This window comes from Vanessa atalanta, chromosome 18 (genome assembly GCF_905147765.1).
Source record: "Vanessa atalanta chromosome 18, ilVanAtal1.2, whole genome shotgun sequence".
Classification (NCBI taxonomy): Eukaryota; Metazoa; Arthropoda; class Insecta; order Lepidoptera; family Nymphalidae; genus Vanessa; species Vanessa atalanta.
In genome coordinates, this window is record NC_061888.1 from 4,958,827 (window position 1) to 4,980,138 (window position 21,312).

A 21,312-nucleotide genomic window follows, 5' to 3' on the forward strand; every position below is an offset into this window, starting at 1 on the left:
TCCAAATAGATTAATCATGTTGGAATATACAAAAATTCAAGCCTCCATACATAATAGATTTCTCTTTCATTATATTATTCAATCTTTCACTCATTCACATTCGCTCACCACTCATTCAATCAACGAACAGCTTTACTTGATTATTTAATATTCATTATTAAAAACATTGTCAAACAGTGCAGACGTGTCTTATTATACCTACCCCATTTCCCTTCAAATCAAGCTCTTGACCAATGATATCGCGTCAATCTGCCGTCAAATGTTATTTATTTGGCTTTTTCCTGTTATAGTTGGAATAGAGTATATACATGTATGTAATATATTGATATTTTGTGGAATATCACGATCGTATAATCACGAAGCAAATAGCTTATACAGAGATTTTTTAACGTCAACAATTTAGGTATTTTCGAAAGAATATTTTAGGCGTTTGGTGATATCACTTAAAAAACGATACATAAGAATAGTCCCAAGATGGAACCCTGAGGAACACTGGAGGTATAGTTGGGAAAAATGTCTCTTAATAATGACGTCTGTCAGTTGAATACCTATGTCTGTCAGTCGAATAAGGAGAGCTATGACAACAAAGATCCACAATTATTAATTGTTTCAAAACTATTGGAATTATATCCAATGTTATAAGTATTTACAAAGTGTTAGTCAATATAATAATAAGTATTGGATGAATAAAATCTTTATGGATCTTTGATAATAATTTACCCATTTTATATGATGCAGAGTTTATCTAGCTTACATTAAATACTTTCTTCATCTTAGTATTCCTTCCTTAATGATATAGTATGTAGCTTAGAAAATAAAATGTCATATAAATTTTATTAATAAATTTATTTAAATAAATTTTATAAACATTACTAAATTCAACTGTTACAAAGCTTTGAATTTACCGGATTCATCATTCCTTTGAAGAATGCGCTTACGTAAACGTTTCAAAATATAGCGTAATATATAAAACGAAGCTGTGAGCAACGTTACAGATATAAATAATAAAATGCCAAACATATCCAGCATATAATATTTGAAAATACTAAGTCCTACGGCTGGAGATCTCAGATGTTTAGCGCCTCCATGGCGCAAAACATATTCTGTATACCACACTGCATTTTCAGGGCCTGATATAATTGGATCAACAACCATATTCTTCAATTTCGATATTGATTCCTTGTACCTGTTTGAAGTAAAAGCGGTTATCAGTCAAAGTCAAATAGAAGATGACCTATTTATGTAAAAAAACTTACTTGTCATTTGTAGCGACCGATTCAATAACTTCCTTTAAGTTTTCCTTTTCTAAATAATATGGATCTAAGATCTCCCCAGCTCCAAATCGAGTAATCTCTCCGATGAAAACTCTTCTAGATCTCACTATTGGAAGTCCAATTATTGGAACTTCATAGAATAGAGCTTCCTCTAGTGACCTCGCGCCACCATGTGTAATAAACGCCTTGACATTTGGATGAGCTAGAAAATTATATAACATTAGACTATATACATCAAAATAACTTTATATTAAACTTTACTAAATAGTTACCTAGTACTTCCTGTTGAGGGAACCACGCGTTGGCAATTACGTTCTTAGGTATATCTACTATAGTAGTATTAGCAATCTTCCACAATACTAAATATGGTAACTCCCTAAAAGCATCAGCTAAAGTCTGTAAAACATTTACTGATAGATGCTCTGGTTCCTGAATAGCTCCAAGACTAAAGTAAATAGCTCCTTTTTTTGCAGAGTCTAATATTTTTTTAAGTTCCTAAAAAATAGACTTGTAAATAAAAACATAATGTAAAACCTAGAAAAAAATCAAGATTAAACAAAAATATACCTCTGGAAGTTGAAAACCAGGTTTGATGTGCATACGATCGACGTATGCTATTGCAGGCGGACTTGGTCTATTGCCAATTAACAAAGGATTAGCTGCTACAAATAACAAATCGATATCGTATTCGATTTCCTGTAGGCTTTTCGTAAGAGTGAATACCTTTCGCGCGGCAATTTCGCAACGTGGAAGATAATTATTATAATATTCACTTCGCGTTTGATAATACCGATTTATTTCCACAAGTTTCTGCCACCGACTTAAATTTCTATAGTTAAGACTGTTGACATCAGGATATAATATCGGATGTATGGGTGATCCTTTAGATTCATATTGATGTATCTTACCGCTCGAAGTTGTTATAGCAATATGAGGAGCTTGATACTTATCCGCTACTGCATACAAGACTGGCAAATCGGCTTCCGTAATAACCAGATCGAATTTAACATTCGGATTTATTAACAATGCCGTCATAGGCTTGGATTTTAATTGCGCAACTGCTACTTTAATGGAATAGTCATTAATTTCTCTCATTCTTGAATAATAGTCATCAGTATCTATCATAAGTTTATTGTATTCTTCCCAAAATAGTGCAGATTCTTCCCCGACATTTAACTCGACGATCTTTTCTGACTCTGGAAACCCAAAGTGGCCCGGGTAAGGTGTCATTACTACGATCGAGTGGCCTTTTTGTGCTAAAAGTGATATATATCCTCTGTAGACAATGTGGTCAGAAAATGATAGAGATGAGAACAGCGCTAGAATAGATGCACTTTCTACAGTTTGCCAACAGTATAATAAAAGAAATACAATTGATATTTTATGCAACGCCATTTTTATCGCACACTGAATATATCCGTCCAGTACTGAAGTCACTTACTAAAAGAAACTACTTGTAAAATTAATTGTTCAGTACCTAAAATAAAGCAACTGTACAAATATTTAACGAAAAATAGGCAAAGTGCTAGGTATGGGATTTGCGTTTACTGCAATATAGACGTTATGCCTGAGGCGATAAGAACAATGAATGTAGCCAGTTCAAAGCTTATTACAAGGTCAAAAAAAATATGTTCAATGAAATTAAAAGTATTATGCAACACATTTGGTAATGCCATTTTATTTTATATTATAACTTTTGATAATTATTATTAAAATCTTTTAATAATAAGTATCATATCATAATATAAGTATCATTCTAAAATCGTAGTTTTTAGACATAATTTGTACGTAACTTATATAGAATTAACACAAACATAGAATCTTTGCATAATTATTATGATACATACTAAAGCTATATCTTATTAGATCTTATTAGATATAGCTTCAGGTTGTACATATATTGTTTGATATATTTCAATTTTAATTGATCTATGTCGTTCAAATAATATACTTATGTGTATTGAACATAAATGCACAAAGAGATTATGCGCTTATAACTTTGATTTCCATACGAATAATTTTTAGATGTTGCTCAGTAATATTCTCTTTTTCTAGGAAAAAAACATGATACATTACCTATGTACAATGTTGTATAATATATATATTACAACTTACAGTAATAGTGATTAAATAGCTATTATACATAATGACTGGTCATTAGGTATATATCACTCTATCTGGATATTATTTATAATAACCGGTCAAAGTTAGCCAAAGTAAATTCGGTCTAATTTAGTTTATAAATTAAATTTTAATAACTATTTCTAATTAACGTATAATTATTATCTATGACAATGTTTTTTTACACTTCAAAGGCATTATAATATCGCTACACATATATTTAGGTATGCTTAAGGCAAATTGAAATATAATTTTATAATCTTTACCTATATCTACTTGTTTTATTACCTTATCCAAGTCTTCGAAGATATTACCTATATAAAATTGCTGGTTAATGTGATTCGTTCTGTGTCAATTACCACTTTATCTTAATTGAGTAGACATTTTAAATAATGGCTAGATAATATATATAATATCCGGATTTATTACTTTGGCTGTAATACTGTACATAAAATCAAAACTTTTAAACTTGAACGTTTTTGTTTTTGATATTGTTTTCTGTTACCCGTAGCAACGGATTTCCAAGCATCGCTGTGAAGTGTTACTAATATATCAGGCAAACATTTTGTATTATATTTACAAAAACAATGCGTTATAATAATTGAAGATGAATAGTGACGTAACAAATTACTCAGTTATCGGGCGAATAGGAGAAGGCGCACATGGTCTCGTGTTCAAAGCGCGTCACCTACCCTCGGGCCGAGTTGTCGCTTTAAAGAAAATTCTCATAAAGAACATAGACGATGGAATACCCATTAATGTATTGCGAGAAATCAAAGCTCTACAGCTACTGCGGTGCAAATATGTTAGTCGATTTTATTTACAGTACTTTATTAACATTTATTACAAGCATATTTAAACCTTAAATTGTCATTTTACAAGATTTAATTTAATACTCAGCTACCGAATCGAAATGTAGGTAAACTCCGCGAAGAAGTGCCGACACAAAACTCAGTTACTCTTTTTTTCGTATATATTTAATAATCATGTACAATTAAATTTATGTATCCTTTATATATAAATATTAACTCAGCTATCTATTATCATCTATATATAATCTTGTATATAGCCTGTCAATAGTCCGAGGGGTCAGGATCTAAATGAATGACTTTCACAGAACTAGATGACCAGTGTAATAGCTCAAGCTACTGAGACTTAAATTTCTTGCTTATATTTATTTATTTAAATAACGAAATTTTAAATTGTTTATGCAGGTAATAAAGATGTATGATATGTTCCCTCGAGGTATGAGCCTCGTTTTAGTTTTGGAATATATGTGCTATGGACTTTGGGAGATGCTACATCACAACCAGGCAGAGTTGACCTTGCCACGAGTGAAAACTTACGCCCAAATGTTGTTGAAAGGAACGCGTTATATGCACGCTCATTATATTATGCATCGGGTAACATTTGATATTTTTTTAATTCGCTGATTATTTCATTCCTTATTAGGAAATGCCACAAGCCTTATAATTCATTAGCAAACTTTTAACCTACACAAAATAACAAGTTATTTAAACGCTTTGAAAAAATTATATCTATTGTTTTCGGTGTGTAATTTATTACCTAGATTCCATTTCTATTATAAATCGTATTTAATATTTTAAGGATTTAAAACCGGCTAATCTTCTAATCAATCATGAAGGAATACTAAAAATTGCAGACTTAGGACTCGCCCGTTTATACTGGCCCGATGGCGGTCGACCTTACTCTCATCAAGTAGCCACACGGTATGAAAAAAAATTATCGATAACACCATATAATTTTCAAAACTTTTCTTTTGTATATTATAAATATTTCAGATGGTACCGCGCACCAGAACTACTATACGGCGCGAGATATTATAGCGAAAATGTTGACTTATGGTCTGTGGGATGTATCATCGCTGAAATAATTACGAAACAACCACTTTTTGCAGTAGGTGCCCTCGAAATATCCAAAAAAAAATTAAAGATGGCTGATGATAAAAAATTATGTTTAGACATTAAGCCGTGAGATCGTAAAAAACAAACAAACCCATTGTTGCATTTATAATTTTAGATTAGGATTATTTTGTATCTCTCTGAGTAAAGATTATTTCAGGGTGAATCCGATATTGAACAATTAGCAATAGTGTTGCAGCGCTTGGGCACACCGACCGAAGAAACGTGGCCGAATCACTCGGAACTACCTGATTACCACAAAATAACTTTCCCGGAATCATTACCAATGTCATGGAATGACCTCTTACCGGGTGTAGACGCTGATGCTGTACATCTAATTAAATCGTTTATACTATATGACGCTCAAAAGAGGATTTCAGCCAAGGAGGTTTGAATGTTTAAATTTTAAAACCAAGGCCAATGAAAAACCACACATTAGGGTATCATTTTTTATTATATATCTAGGTAGACGAACGAGCAAATGGGCCACCTGATAGTAAGTCCACCAGCAGCGCCCATACACATTAGCGTCGTAAGGAATATAAATCACTCCTTACATCGCCAATGCCTTCAGAACCAAGATGTTATGTCAATTGTGCCTGTAGATATAATGGCCCACTCACCCTCAAAACCAGAACACAACACTGGGTACTGCTGTTTATCGATAGAATAACTGATGAGTGTGTGATAGCCAACTCAAAGCCCTACCAGCGAGCTTATATACACTGCTCCTATGCTAATTGGTGGACATACGGGTGTAAGAGTTTCATCTGACACATGCGGGTATCCTCACGATATTTTTCTTTACCGCCAAACACGCAATGACAAACGAACATAACTAACGCATAAGTAAAGTAAATTACTGTGCTTGCCCAGATTTGTTATAGTCGTAGGTAAATCATGCCTGTTATAATATCTTCCAATAGAAACTAAAATAACGTATATCTTTTCAGGCCTTGAGACATCCTTGGTTTCAAAATTGGCCATTACCGGCATCCTTACACGACATGTTAAAGCCAAGTGTGATAAAACCGAAATAAAATAGTATAAAAAAAAAACACAGTTTGATTTGATTTTTTTATTCCCTTGAAATCACTTATGTTTTTATCTTTACCTACTTACATATATAATGAATTACACAGCAGTTGTACTTCAAGTCTATATACATGTACAATAGGATCAACTTTGAATTTTATTTTAAGGAGTCAAATTAAAATGTTTAAATGAGTTCCCGACATGACATGTTCATGACAACAAAATAAAAAATAAAAAATTACATTAAGAATCGTTAAAGGACATAATGTGAGAAAAATATATACTATACTAACCTAAAGGATTTATTTTTGTGCAATTATTGTAACTATGCCGCTCAAGTACTTCATAATACTCAAGTACTGTATTGATTCACAAACTCGATCGACTGAGTTTTCTTGGATTTTTAATATAATAACATGTCTCCAGCTTCACTAATGTTTGATAAAATCGTTTTAGAAATTATTTAGATGAGAAACATCATCCTTTAATATAATATAATTTGACAAACACTCATTTGTTTTAATTTTTAATATATGCTGAAAGTTAAACTTTAATTAACAAAATGTTCAATTTTCTAACCTAATCCAAACAATCTTATTTATTAAAACAATTGTTTGTCAAATTAGTATTTTAATGAAATGAAAATGTTTACACAACTAATATTTTATTAAATGAAAATTAAGACCCAAATCACAGAATTGATTGAAAAAGCTTAACTTGCTAACGAGAGGCAGTGTTATAATATTTGCACTTTAAATTGCTTCTAAAATCAATAAATATATCATGATTCCTTAAAATGCAAATAATGTACTAAATATAAGAGATCATACCTAAAACCAACCATAAATTAAAGGAATACTACTGTTAAAATATTTACTCAGATTCATAACCCTTTTTTTATAATCGGATTTTGCTAAAGTAACATACAAAAATATATATTCAGGAATCTAGAAGCAATATCGAAATATAATCTATGTGAAGAGGAACGATACAGATTAAAAATGAAATGATCACTTTCTTTCACTAAAAATAAAATATGGAATTTATCTAAAACGATGACCCCTTAAGTTGCTACCAACGTGTGATAATGTGATAGTTACTATTTAGACTGTGCATAATGAAAGTTACATTTCAACTATAAGTCCATTCCAATGGCAGGACGAGTAAAGACAAATAAACAAATTTTTCCTTGATTTGAAATAATTGGTGCAGATCTAATAATACAATCTATCGTATTCAATACGGCGTTCCTAAAAAAATGGCGTCTAGAAACTCGGGGAAGTCGTTATCGAAATATTGAAAGCAAAATTAATGTGGATGCAAGTTGTGAACTACAATAGTGTTATATTCTAAGTAAAAATAAACAAATGAAATCAGATGGAATATGTAAGGTTTGATTATAAAATATATTTTTTTACTTTTATCTGCGCTCTTGCCATTGGAATAGGCTGTACATAATTATATACAATTACAAAAAAATATATATAACATTTTGCTACTAAGTTTAAGTAACATCGGTCAATGTTTCGCCGCTTACATTAAATAAATAATATACATAATGTATACCTTAAAAAGACTTTATACCGTATTTACTTACATACAATTCTAACGTATTTATATTTTAAGTTTAGTCTTATGAATAGTAATGTTTTGTTATATGTAATTGTTTTACTAAATTTTAAAAGGCAGCTTTTTGTTGTATTTTTCCATTATAAACTGCCTCGATCTTATAAAATGTAGACATGGAGCTATCTATGAGGCTCTCAGAGTTCAATCATTTGTGTCATAGTAACCATACTTTTATCATACTCTATCAATATTTCAAGTTATAAATATTGTTTTATAAGTTTGTTATATTACACGACTTCATAAATTTTAAGGATGTGCGAAAGTTATATATGTTTTTTTTTTTAACACCATGCTTCTATACCTTGAAGCAAATCTTCCATCTCACTTAAACATTTAGAACATATTGTAAACAATGAACAGTTAAAATGCCATTGTGCTATCTAAGACTTTTAATAATGAATAATATTCAAAGAAAAAACCTTTCCTTAAAATATTACCGAAAGTTACAACTAGACCCCGTTTGTTAAATATTTACATCAATATTTATTTACATTACTCTATAAGAGCAGGCAAAATTACCTCCATTAAGAGGTAGCGTTATATGAAACCACTAATATTTGATATTTATTCTAGAATGATCACTAAGAAATCTATTTGCACATATAAAGTACGAATATTTTAGTGGTTGATAGATCAATGAATAGCTTTGAATATCCCTGGCGTCATACGAATGACGAAACACACTTTAAACACATAATTTACCATACAATATATCAATATTTGTAATTTTTACCTTATATATTTATGGAGCTTTAGTTTTTGACAATTTATGTATCATAATCATATATATATGATATATCCCAACTTATTATGAGTCTATATGAGTCTTAAACTTTTAATATGGAAAATGGTAATTGCCATATTGGTAGTTATAACTCATTAATATATCTGTCCCTTGTCCTTCGATAGTAAAAATAAAGTTTACCCTTCCATATATATGACATTCATATACAAAAAGTAGGTATATATGTCTATAGTCTTTGTAATGTAATTGCTGTCAAAGGCATAGAGTTGCTTATTTAGACAATTTCAATTAATTTGCATAAATTATAAGCAAAACAACCAAGTGAAATGATATTAATTGTATTCTATTTTTAAATATATAGTATTTTATTTAAAAAATAAAAAAACTACAACTAACTAAAGTTTGCCGTTAATTGTAATATGTATTTATTATTTATACAAATTAAATTGAAATAAACTGTGGTTTCAAATTTCAATAATTGTCTTTTATAGCAATTGAAATTTACATTAATGACTTATTATGCAGAACGCAATTTTTCAAGAAAATACCGCCAAAGAGACTTAAATATTTACAACAGAGTTTTATTGCTTTTAAAATTTTTTAAATTTATTAACCTTATTATTTTTTTAAAAAAAGAGTCTTGCGTCTAAGTTTCTATATAACCATTAAACTAAATTCTCACTAAATGAAAACCAATAGAATGACGAATAATGACTACATAACATTTATTTATATATTTATTTATCAACTCTTTTCAACTTCATAATATTTAAGCTTAATAGCATTTAATCTTACTTATTTTTACACCAATTACAATGTCAATATTATATTTACCGAATTGTTTATCCAATATATTTTAGCTAAACATCCATACTGAAACCATACCATACACACCCCAGCCGGTAACAATTATTAGAACTCATAACTAATACAAGCGTTATCTTCTATCGTATCTGAACTTAAACAATAAATAATTGATATATCTATAATTTTAAAATATTTATTACCCAGTTGAATGTTACTACAAAGAATATGTTTTTTTTTTAATTTTCTTTTAATTATAACCCTTTCAAGCTAATAATATAAACATATGTGGGTTTTTCTATTTAGCTGACAACAATATTCCCCAGTTACCTAGTGTACCCGCGGCTAGTGGCGCACCCAGCCGGCGGTGTGCAGGTAGTGTCGTACGGCGAGGTCCAGCTCGCAGTCGTGCGCCGGGGCACGGCGCAGCAGCACGCCCTTCATCGTCACGTACTGCGTCGGGGGCAGGTTTAATGCGGTGCAGAGCTGGAAGCGGATAAAACTTATAGATAAAAAAAATATTTATCTTTCTATTACAATGGTCATCATAAGCTAGAATTGGAAATATTAAAATGAATTAGGGCTGTGATTATTTGTAGTAGCTATGAGTAATTTCATTGAATGGGCTGATTAAAACAGTTTTATGTTTTTAAGGGACATTTGCAGGCCGCTTTATGTCACTGATATAAAATACCAGTAGTCACTCGCGGCTTCGCTCGCGTTTTAGGTGTTAGTCGTCAGGTATTAGGCATATAAAGCCTTGTCCTTCCTCAGAGTTTAAAATTGCTTAATACCAAATTTCATAAAATTCGATTCAGTTGTTTGGCCGTGAAAGAGGAACAGACAGAGTTACTTTTGTATTTATAATATTAGCATAGCTTACCTGTATCTCGTTAGTGGTCAGCAGATGAGTCGAGCATGCGGCGTTGCATGAGTTCTTTTTGGAGCATCCACATACGGTACTTCCGTCCCGTGTGCACTTTGGGCTTGTGGAACTTGAGCCGCTGTCTACGTCTCTGTCCGACAAAAACAACATATATTTGATTAATAAGGTCTCCTGGCTGATTTCACGGTATTTTCGATCGAAGCATAGTGCAATTTCAATTTGTCATATTTACTTTGTTCAAATTTGTTAGTCAGTAATATTGGAATGGTTCAAAAATAAAATATATATATATATATATATATATATATATATATATATGGTAATATTAGTTATTATATTATTGTAATTAATTATTTGCATGTAATCAAAAACTATTTGTAATGACGTCGAAAAAATAGAACTTCTCATGCGCATACATAAGTCACCCAACTTTTTTCGGTAACCACAGACAATAAAGACATTTTCATTATATAGAAACATGTTGTATGTTTGTACCTTTTTCTTAGCTGCAGTGTGTTGTTCTGCGGTTGTTCTTTTGTCTGCTGTGTGTCCAGGCACCCACTGCTGCCCTGGCGGAAACAATCGTTATACGAGATCAAACCCACACCAAACAATACAAAAAAAAATACTCAGGACACCTCAAAAAAAGCCTTGAAAAAATATTTATATCGAAGTAGCACTTTAGTCGTTTTTATTATGATTTAACTACGAATTTAAGCATTGTTTTTAGCTTCGTAATAACAATTTTATAATAATGAAACATTAGTTCTAACATGCTATTCGTTTCAAGGTTCATGCATTTCAATGAACTAATCATGTACTAATAAGTTTTAAAAACCGCGGAAGCGTTAAGCATATGAATGATATGTATGAGGAATGAGCCATGCAATGACAATGGCTATGAAAAATATTCAAGTTTACACACAGGGTTAATACCCTGGCCCCCACATTTTTCATGTGTTTATATGAAGAGCAAAATCATGAGACAATCTGAATGGGTTGAATTAAATTTAGATACATGTATCACAAGTCACATTGGAGTGTGAGGGACCAAATTACAAAAAAAACAGTCTTTTCAAGAGGTCTAAACTTAGCAGTGGGACAATTTCAGGCTGTTACTTTAGGCTTTTTATACATCAATGAAAATGGAATGTTCGTAACATTATGATCGCTGGCCGTACGCACACGTGCTTTTTAAAGCCAATTTTTTTTAGTTCATATTTGGATAAACTCCATAGAATTTAGTTTCTTCTAAATGCTGTTAAAGTGAGACAAAACAATTGTTTTGAAAATTTTTAATGAAGAGTCAGCTGTACTGTTTAAAAAAAAAAATATTATTATGAGTATAATAAGAACTAATTTTTCTTTGTTCAGTTTTCATTATTAACTTACAAATGTTTATATATTACTTGTTCTTATTGTGTTAAGTCCAAGTTATTAAATCTATAAGACATAAGTACTTACTTTATTAATATTTTTTTTATTACTTTATGTTTTAACACTTTGTCCTCATTTCAATGATTATCCATATAAACTAAATAAATTAATTAATTATCCTATATCAGCTCATAAGTCTCAAAATGTTCTAACAGCATTTAGAACGATGAATAGTATATAAAATATTGCTTCAGCGGAATGAGCGATAATTGCGTGCGAGCGCACGTGGCGCGCACGGCGAGCGAGTGCGTGTGCAAGCAGCGAGTACCAGCGCCAGTCTCACGTCGTGGTGCGGGTGCTTGCGGTGCGCGGCGTGCTGCTCGTAGTGCGCGCACTCCTCGAGGCGCGTGACGCCGGCCAGGCGGTAGCGGTGCAGCTCGGCCAGGCGCACGCGCAGCTCGCGCTCGCGCCACAGGCCCAGCGCCACGCCCGACTGCTCCAGCCGCCCGTAGAACTGCGCCGTCCAGCGCAGCCGCTCCATGAACTCTCTGCGCACGAAGACTAACTTAGCGGGACTTACTATCGCTGACACATTTGATGGTTTCTTTAATTAAATATAAACAAAGCGTGGTTGTCAACGGACACCTTTTTAAATAATATTGAATTTTAATTAATTTTGTCTGTTCATACCGAGAGCCAAACTAACCACTTTACTATTTTACAGGAGTATTAAAAATGTACTTTTATTGTTTTTCTACCATTATTACTTTTCCTCTCTCCTTTTTTCTTGGTGGATATTATAAATATAGTACTTACTTTTTCTCTTTGGCGAGTTTCCCGAGGGTTTTCTGTTTATTCCTCTGATTGTTGAAAAATACTGAAACTAACTGATAATCTCGCACTAGTCTTTTTCTCCTTGTTCTTTCACGCAACCTTCGAGTGTATATGTCTACTTGAGATAACTTCAGTGCTGAAAAAATACAAATTAATGTATTAAGTTTCCTCATATACAGAAAGAGTAATTACACATTTTATTACATTAAAATAAGTTACACACAACAAAGAATTAATTAAATTACCATTTAGGTAAACAATAACCAAGTCTCATGTGACATTGGACAAGGAAATGGTTAAATTTGCATCCCTTAGTTACAGTTGTTACTTAAACTCAGAATGGTATACAGACAGTATACCATTTCTGATTCTGATTCATACTATACAATAAATAAATAGTTAATGTATATATTTAACAATCATGGAAATTGCTTTTTTTTTCATTTTATGAATGATCTTAAAAATGTAGTAAATAATTTTTAGTCTTACCAACATCTAATTCATCATCCTCAGGGTTAAGGGATAATGTGGATATTAATTGCTCTGCATCATGGTCATGCTCCTGGAATGAAAAATATATACACTCAGGAATTCCATTTATATTTTACACATTTATTTATTTATAGATTTCAGTAAAATTTATGACGGATAACAAAAAGTTGTAGCAAAACTTTTTGTCATCATCTCCGCTTAACACAATTACTTGCATCAAAATAATTTTAAATAAAGTCATTCTAAGGCCAAAATAATTTTCAATTGAATTTTTTTTTTACCCTTTCAAAATCATCTCTATTGCTAATGTAGCCCAATTGAGCAGCTTCATCGGGGGTTACAGCTAGAGGTGGAAGTCTTGACACAGCATTTGGGCTAAGGGGTCCTTCATCTCTGTCCGCACAGCTTAACGATGGTCTACTTGTGCTTTCAACATTACCCCAGGTTGCACGTCCTATGCTACCCTCTAAATATCTAGTTATGTATTCATCTTTGGCTTCTAAAATTATAAGTAAATATTAGCAAACAATTGGTACAAGGTATAATAATAAATGAATAGCGTAAAGGAGTAATAGAGTACCTTCTGGTGTTCTTGTTTCTATGTGCTTTGCTATATCTTCCCAGTTTCCAAAACCAAACTGTTCAATCGCATCTAAAAGTCTAACTTCTTCATTAGCCGACCAACTATTACGACCCAAGAAGATCCCAAACGCCCCAGAGTCCTATAATGTAATAAAGAGTCGTAACTTTTGATGTTTTGAAAGAATGTATGTAATGTATATTTAAAAAAGTAAAAAAATTACCATGAATTGATAGGAATGATCATTTTTGTGCGACCCAATTTCAGCACCTAGTGAAAAACACTGCAAGAAAAATTTGTAAATTTTTATTCAACATTTAAAATTTGCGCCAAAACTGTAAACAAAAATGTCACGGATGCTACTCTACCTGCAAACAAATATCAAAATCTTTACATTCGGCACATCTTACACGCACTCCGCTTATTTCTTCTTGGCAGTATGTACAATTATATTTAGCATATAAATCTGAAAACGACATGTTTTAAAACTACACCATACAACAATCATGCGTTGGCAAACTTGGCAGTTTTCTCAAACCTACTCGCCGGCCATCTTTTATTTTACAGATAAATAATATATAGATTATATTATTGAAGTAACTGTAACTGTCATAGACAAAAAACCCGAAACAGATTTAAATTATTATTTATGCAAATAATAATGTGTTGCTTAATTTATAATAATTTCAAAGATTTTATAAAAATAATATTATTGTTTTAAGTATACGTATATTGTTTAAAAGCAAGCAGAGGTAATAAGATATATTGCCTAAGTTTATAGAATATATCTTCTAAGGTATATTAAATCAATGATGTAAATAATTACTAAATTTATAAGTTGTAATATGAATTAAATCAAAGAATATTGGTAGAAAAATTACAATTCTTACTTTCGATCTTTGTTTTTTTACTAATAACTTACAAACTGTCATCTGTCTACATTCTACAAGTACAATGATCAGATCTAACGTCAAAAGCAATATTTTTGTTGCGAATTTTTGTTCGTGTTGGTGAAGTTGTGGACTTATTCCTTTTAATTTAATGTCATTTACCATATTTTTGCCAGAATACTAATGCAATAATATATAAAATCAGGCATATATTTTATATTTATGACAACATACGAATTGTGTAAAGTGTGCCATGTAATGTGATAGTTGATCGCTGAAATATTCCTGTCTTATGTAGTAGTATCCGTTCTCGATCATGAAATCGAGTAAGCGAAGACTTCAAGCACTTACCGAAAGCTCTGATGGATTACCGAACTATCTTAAAATGGAAGACTCTGAAACATCAATTCCACCTGTCTTTAGATCTAGACTACATGATTTGTTTTCTCAAATAGAGAAAGAATTCGACCTTCTATATACTGAAAACTTAAACTGTAAGGGAAATTAAAACCATATATTACATAGAGAAGTTAAGTAGTAGAAAAATAAATCATTTTTTTTATTAATTATTTATGCATTTTTTTATAGTGCAAGAGAAGATAGATATACTTAGTGAAAAATTAGAACGAGAAAGTTATGCTGGTGATAAGCAAAATATTGACTATATAGAGTTTGAAACATCAGGAAAAAACTCTAAAGTAAAATGTAAGTTTATATCGACATAGTAACACAATTTTGCTTTAAGGTCGATAGTTAACATACAATTGATTTTCATAATATCTTTTTTCCTTAAACAGTGACCCAAAACAATTCACAAAAAGTTAAAGCCAGTCACAAATTGAAGGTTCAAACAAGCAAGATTGTATCTAGTTTTAAGGCTCCAACATATAACTGCCAGCCTATCAGAGAATTTACTGGACATAAAGATGGCATCTGGGATGTGTCCACTGCTCGACCAGGACAGGCATTGATTGGTACTGCTTCAGCGGGTAAGTATTTTATACTGTACATAGTAACAATTCTTGAAAAGAAAAATCAAAGTAACTTGTTTACATTTTTATATAAAAAATATACTCATTAACTAAGACTGTCATAGTGAGTTAAATAAATCTTAATAAGTTTAAAGTTAATGAGTATCTTTTTATGAGTGTCAAGTCTCTTTTTTTTTAAATTATTTTTACTTCAAGGCTGACCAGTTCAAATCTTGATACTTAAAAAACATTATAAATCAGACCAAGGCCAAGTAAGGTATAACATATTCAAAAACATTAATTCAAATGTTAATTAATATGTAATAGTTTTATTGGAACAAAAACATATTTTACAATATACATTACTAATAAAAATAGTTCTATTATTAATTTATTTCACCTGAAGTTAGGTTTTGTTTCTTATGGACATATACAAAAATTTAATGGTTTCTTTGGAATGTTTTCATAATGATTATAATATAGGGAGGAATTTTAAACTAAGATAATCTTTGATGAAAAGAATGACTGTCCATTTAATTAACTGGCTAGCTTATTCTATAAAAATTATTAACAATACTCGGTATTACATTTATAAATCTAAATAATTATATACAATGAACTGTATTTTTAGGACTCATAGTCCTTGAATAATACATCTGTATTTATAACACAACAATTTACTCTATTTAACTACTTATTATATTACTAACAGTATTTAAAACGGGATATTTACCATGTTTTTTATCATGAGAACTTGTGAACAAGACATTCGTAGATAATGTCGAAATATCGAGCTCCAACAAATAAAAATAAAAAACATGGTAAATATCTCATTTTAAATACTGCTAGTAATAAAAATAATTTAAAATGTTACTTTTAATTATAAATATATATTATTATAATATATTGTTTTAAATTTTACATCCAAAGTTCCATTAATAACTGTCAAAGTTAAAATACAATTTTAATGCAAAAATGCAATTTAAACAATGAACTCATGTTATTATCTTCGTGGTAGGGCTTTGTGCAAGCCCATCTGGGTAGGTACCACACACTCATCACATCTTATACTGCCAAACAACAATACTCAGTACTGTTGTGTTCCGGTTTGAAGGGTGAACCAGTGTGACTACAGGCACAAGGAACATAACATTGTAGTTCCCTAGGTTGGTGGTACATTGGTGATGTACAGCACTTACAGCTACTTACAGCACCTTTTTCTATGGGTGGTGGTACTTACCATCAGGTGGCCCATATGTTTGTCTGCCAAGCTATATTATATAACAAAAAAAGAAAAATCATAATTCCTCATTATTCTGGCATAAGCAATAGTATTTAGTATCTTATGAAGTACCTTGTAGTAGATGAACCAGAACCCCTTTCTTATACAAATAAATAAATAAAAATTAAATTTGTTTTTGTAGACCATACTGCCTGTGTATGGAGTGTGGAATGGGCAAAGTGTTTGCTTCAGTACACTGGCCATTCTGGGTCAGTGAACTCTATCAGGTTTCATCCAAACAGAGACATTGCTCTTACAAGCAGCGGTGACAACACGGCACATGTGTGGCAGGCAGCTGTTAATTGGGATTTGCCGGTAACTTTTATAGAATTCATTTTAAAAAATTGTCAAATTGAGTACTATTTGCATAATAAACACAAAGCAAGATGATTTCAGTAAACTAAAATATAAATATTGACCACTGGACAAACACTAGTCAAAATAATGGTGAAATAGTCAAATTTTTGATGGTATAATATTTGTTTGTCGTTTAAAGCGAGGCCAGTCATCTGAAGAGGAACTTGAAGGAGGTGGTGAAGAAAGTCTCGGTGAAGGTGATAGACCAGAAGTATTACGTACACCACTTATTGAACTAACTGGTCATATGGGTGTTGTTGTTGCTGCTGATTGGCTAACTGGCGGCGACCACGTCATCACTGCTTCATGGGATAGGACCGCAAATTTGTATGACGTCGAAACAGGAGATTGCTTACAAATTTTGACAGGTAGATTATTATTTTAAAATATATCATTTAGTATCATAATGTTAAAAACGTCAAGTTTAATCTTGAAGAAGTTTTAACATTGAACGAATAGAAGTGCATATTATGAATCTATTTATAGTATACATTTTCCCTAAGACCATATTGTAAGGTATCTTAAATTGATAATATTATTCTTTAAACTCTATGAACTTCATTTGTAGATACTAAATCATTGTTATTCCCGCAGGTCATGATCACGAGTTGACGCATGCCTCCGCTCATCACAATTCAAGGTTGGTGGTGACAGCCTCAAGGGATACAACATTCCGTCTATGGGACTTCCGTGAGCCGATACATTCAGTTTCCGTTTTCCAAGGTCATACGGAGTAAGTATATATATACATATAATTATATTTCACACATCCTTTTATATTAAATTTTGGTAATTATTACTTTCATCATTGAATCCCAACTAATTTTATAAATGCGATTATTACTCTTTCCTGCGCTAACTGATCGAATGATTATCATGAAATTTTGATACTACATTGTCAGAGGACATTGGGTAACTAAAACTTGCTCAACTCTAACCTCTTAACTTTAAGTGGGCTGAAACATGTTTTGTAATAAAAAAATAAAGTATCCTATAATTAATCTTAACAATTTATCTATCTATGTATGTAGGCAATAGTTTTATGTCTTATATTCTGTGATTTTATTTTAGTTTTTAACAGCTTGCAATGATGTGATGTAAGTGCCATATATCTTGCCATCTCACTTGCATACTATACGCATCTCTGTTGCACTTTCAAATATAAACCAGTATGAAATTTATTGGAAAGATTTATATTTATTACTTGTATAATCTAATTTAATAATGTCAGGACAAGCTCAATGTAATCTTATTACATTGATAATGTAATAATTTATTATATAAAAGTAAAACCTTTCTACTTAAAAAAATTCTACAGCTACTAAGGTCTCCTTTGTTATTTGATGATGTTTGTTGTTTTTCCACCACGCTCCAATGCGGCTTGGCGGATACATATTTTGCTGACTTTCACTCAACATATACAGATTTAATCACCACCGAGCAACAGATGAATGATAAACATAAATTAAGCTACTTTACCCATTTTCCTGTCCTGTGAGTCACATACGACTATGACTCATGGTAACTGTTTTACTATTATTATTATTTATGGACAGTGAAGTTGGTATTAGTATTTATTTTTTGTCAAAATTAAATAATTATTCAAAATGTTTTTGCTGACCATACTTACATAAGCCATTTTCTGTGCCATAGTATAGATGTGTTGTAAATTTTGTCTGATTGAACAATTTAACTAATTTCAGGAGTGTTACCTCAGCAGTATTTACGCGTGAAGATAAAGTTGTGTCCGGATCTGATGACCGTTCTGTCAAGGTACATTCAACTTGTTAATAAACCATTAATACATTTGACGTTATAATTACCGTTAAATAAATAAATATTGAACAACATCACATACATTACTCTGATTCCAATGCAAGTAGCTAAAACACTTGTGTTGTTTAAAATCAGACGTAACGACGGTACCACAAACACCCAGACCCATGACAACATAGAATACGAATAAACTTTTTCTACATCGACTCGGCTGGAAATCGAACCCGGGACCTCGAAGTTGCGTACCCATTAAAACTGTTGTACACATTACTCGACCACGGAAGGCGTTATAGTTGATTTTGTCGAAATAGGTCTTTGGAGTTTTAAATTTATTTGTTTGTATCTTGTCGTTATATATTAGTACTGAATAATATATTCGTTGGTACTTCTAAAGAATCTTAAAATAATAATAATAATGTCTACCTAATTATTATTTAAACAGTGAGTGTTTGAATACTATTATTATTATTATTTTAAGAACTGCACAAAAGATAGAGTACAGGCGTGTGTGACATGAAATTGTACTTTTTAACATCGCCAATCCTGGGAAGTAAGTTACAATGTAACTTTGCTTCTACCACACTCAGAGACAATTTGCTTAAATGGCTCGTTAGAATAAGACTCAAAGATAAAGAAGCCTGCGCGGCTACAATTCGCTGGCTAAGTGAGGTGTCGTGTCAGGTGTGGGACGTGCGCAACATGCGGTCGGCGCTGGCCACCATCCGCTCCGACTCGTCCGTCAACCGCGTGTGCGTGAGCGGCGCCGGCCTCATCGCCATCCCGCACGACAACCGCCAGGTGCGCCTCTTCGACCTGCAGGGGCAGCGCCTGGCGCGCCTGCCGCGCTCCAGCCGCCAGGTGAGTCATATGATACATAAATACCGTACAAAATCGTCTTAGTAACGAAAATGGTATATGATGTTGAAATTTTGACTTCGGCTTACTACTTCGACTACTGTAGTTAGTTGATAAAGTAGCTTCCCAAAACAGTAACGAAAATAGCAGTCATTTTAGTAATTAAAATATACATTATTCATACAGATATAAAATTATATGAGTTCTGAATGTTAATGACATCTTCAGGGACATCGCCGTATGGTGACCTCCGTGGCTTGGGCAGAGGATATATCGTCGAACATCAACTTCTTCAGTTGCGGCTTCGACCGCCGCATCCTGGGCTGGTCGATTCAGCCTTCCAAGGACAACTGAATCTCTACCTCACGATATTGGTATAATTATGTAATACTGTTGAAATATTCTAGATCTAATGAAGTTTTACTATCAACTATAAAAAATATTCGTTACTTTGTTAAATTGCATATTTAGACATGTTTTGATATTACAATTTGATTGTGAGGTATTTTCTTATTTTTAAAAGGAAGATATAATTTGAAACATACTAAATAAAATGCTTAAATCAGTTTTAAAATAATGCGGATTATTTATTAATAATGTTTCACCTTAAAATATGTTTGAATAGAAATCCTAACTAAATATCATAATAAGAGAAAAATCTTATGGTATTTATAAAGTCCTAAGCAATTCTCTAAAGATTTTTCACTTCGTTTTCATCTTTCGGTATTTGTTTATTATTTTGTTTAAGTAATAAAAAATACTGTAAAGTTACATCATTACTGACACATATCAAACATTATAAACACTTGAAAAATATTATTCCACAATGAAATATGTACTACAATTGATCAATAGTTGTGTGATAAAAGAACCTACATAAAAAGATATAGTATAAGCTTTATAGCCTATTCCAATAACAGTTAGAATCAAGATATACTTTATAAATCCATATTCCAATTGATTTGTTAATAGCTCTGCTATATTATACCCTGCGAACAGTTTTCGATTAATATATATTTATTTATAATACAACACTATTATTCATGACTACTTATATCCAGTTTATCTTTACTTTTCTAATACAAACTTCGCTTATATTAAATTAGAAAAAAAATGCAAGTAAACCACAGATTATTAAATAAACATGATTCGGTCATTTCATTTCAAGTTCATAATTGTATATTTCCTGGAATTGGAATAGGCTATGGGTACATTAATTTAATTTATTTGTTTCACAGTGTGTCTGTTACAAATAAAAAAAAAATGTATTACTTTAATTATATGTATCACTAGGATATCATATACAAACATAGATATATAAGAAAGTAATCAGTGAGAGTAAACATTGTTATCGGTATAATGTGATAAAAATAATCCTTAAAAGTATGTCTTTATGAATAAGGTAATTAAAAATATAATTAACAAGAAATAATGATTGGATAAAAGAATGGTTATTTCTTTCGAATATTTTTTTTCGCACAA

The 21,312-nt window shown here is 31.5% G+C and overlaps 4 protein-coding genes across 7 annotated transcripts; 2 read left to right on the top strand and 2 right to left on the bottom strand.

Annotated features, from left to right (window-relative positions):
• Positions 1-885: 885 nt before the first annotated feature.
• Positions 886-2,669, bottom strand: LOC125070921 (UDP-glycosyltransferase UGT5-like). The gene is made up of 4 exons (XM_047680939.1): positions 1,842-2,669; positions 1,547-1,769; positions 1,257-1,476; positions 886-1,186 (listed from the first exon to the last, which is right to left on the bottom strand). The coding sequence occupies exons 1-4, from the start codon at positions 2,667-2,669 to the stop codon at positions 886-888; spliced, it is 1,572 nt and encodes a 523-aa protein (XP_047536895.1).
• Positions 2,670-4,002: 1,333 nt separating this feature from the next.
• Positions 4,003-6,357, top strand: LOC125070980 (cyclin-dependent kinase 20). The gene is made up of 6 exons (XM_047681016.1): positions 4,003-4,200; positions 4,610-4,798; positions 5,004-5,125; positions 5,198-5,312; positions 5,478-5,705; positions 6,271-6,357. The coding sequence occupies exons 1-6, from the start codon at positions 4,003-4,005 to the stop codon at positions 6,355-6,357; spliced, it is 939 nt and encodes a 312-aa protein (XP_047536972.1).
• Positions 6,358-6,380: 23 nt separating this feature from the next.
• LOC125070981 (transcriptional adapter 2B) lies at positions 6,381-14,243 on the bottom strand. 4 transcript variants are annotated; one of them, XM_047681019.1, is made up of 10 exons: positions 14,068-14,243; positions 13,923-13,982; positions 13,700-13,841; positions 13,401-13,618; positions 13,117-13,189; positions 12,610-12,763; positions 12,137-12,341; positions 10,912-10,985; positions 10,414-10,546; positions 6,381-10,016 (listed from the first exon to the last, which is right to left on the bottom strand). In XM_047681019.1, the coding sequence occupies exons 1-10, from the start codon at positions 14,176-14,178 to the stop codon at positions 9,876-9,878; spliced, it is 1,311 nt and encodes a 436-aa protein (XP_047536975.1). In that variant the 5' UTR covers positions 14,179-14,243; the 3' UTR covers positions 6,381-9,875. The 4 variants fall into 4 exon arrangements, with proteins under 4 accessions (XP_047536975.1, XP_047536974.1, XP_047536977.1 ...); XM_047681018.1 differs by having other exon boundaries at positions 12,122-12,341; XM_047681021.1 differs by having other exon boundaries at positions 9,881-10,016; positions 10,912-10,980.
• Positions 14,244-14,662: 419 nt separating this feature from the next.
• On the top strand, positions 14,663-20,894 carry LOC125070818 (WD repeat-containing protein 37). The gene is made up of 9 exons (XM_047680804.1): positions 14,663-15,083; positions 15,178-15,294; positions 15,387-15,578; positions 16,985-17,157; positions 17,339-17,567; positions 17,794-17,932; positions 18,903-18,972; positions 19,657-19,833; positions 20,059-20,894. Exons 1-9 carry the CDS (start codon positions 14,906-14,908, stop codon positions 20,182-20,184), a joined length of 1,401 nt encoding a protein of 466 aa, XP_047536760.1. The 5' UTR covers positions 14,663-14,905; the 3' UTR covers positions 20,185-20,894.
• Positions 20,895-21,312: the final 418 nt, after the last annotated feature.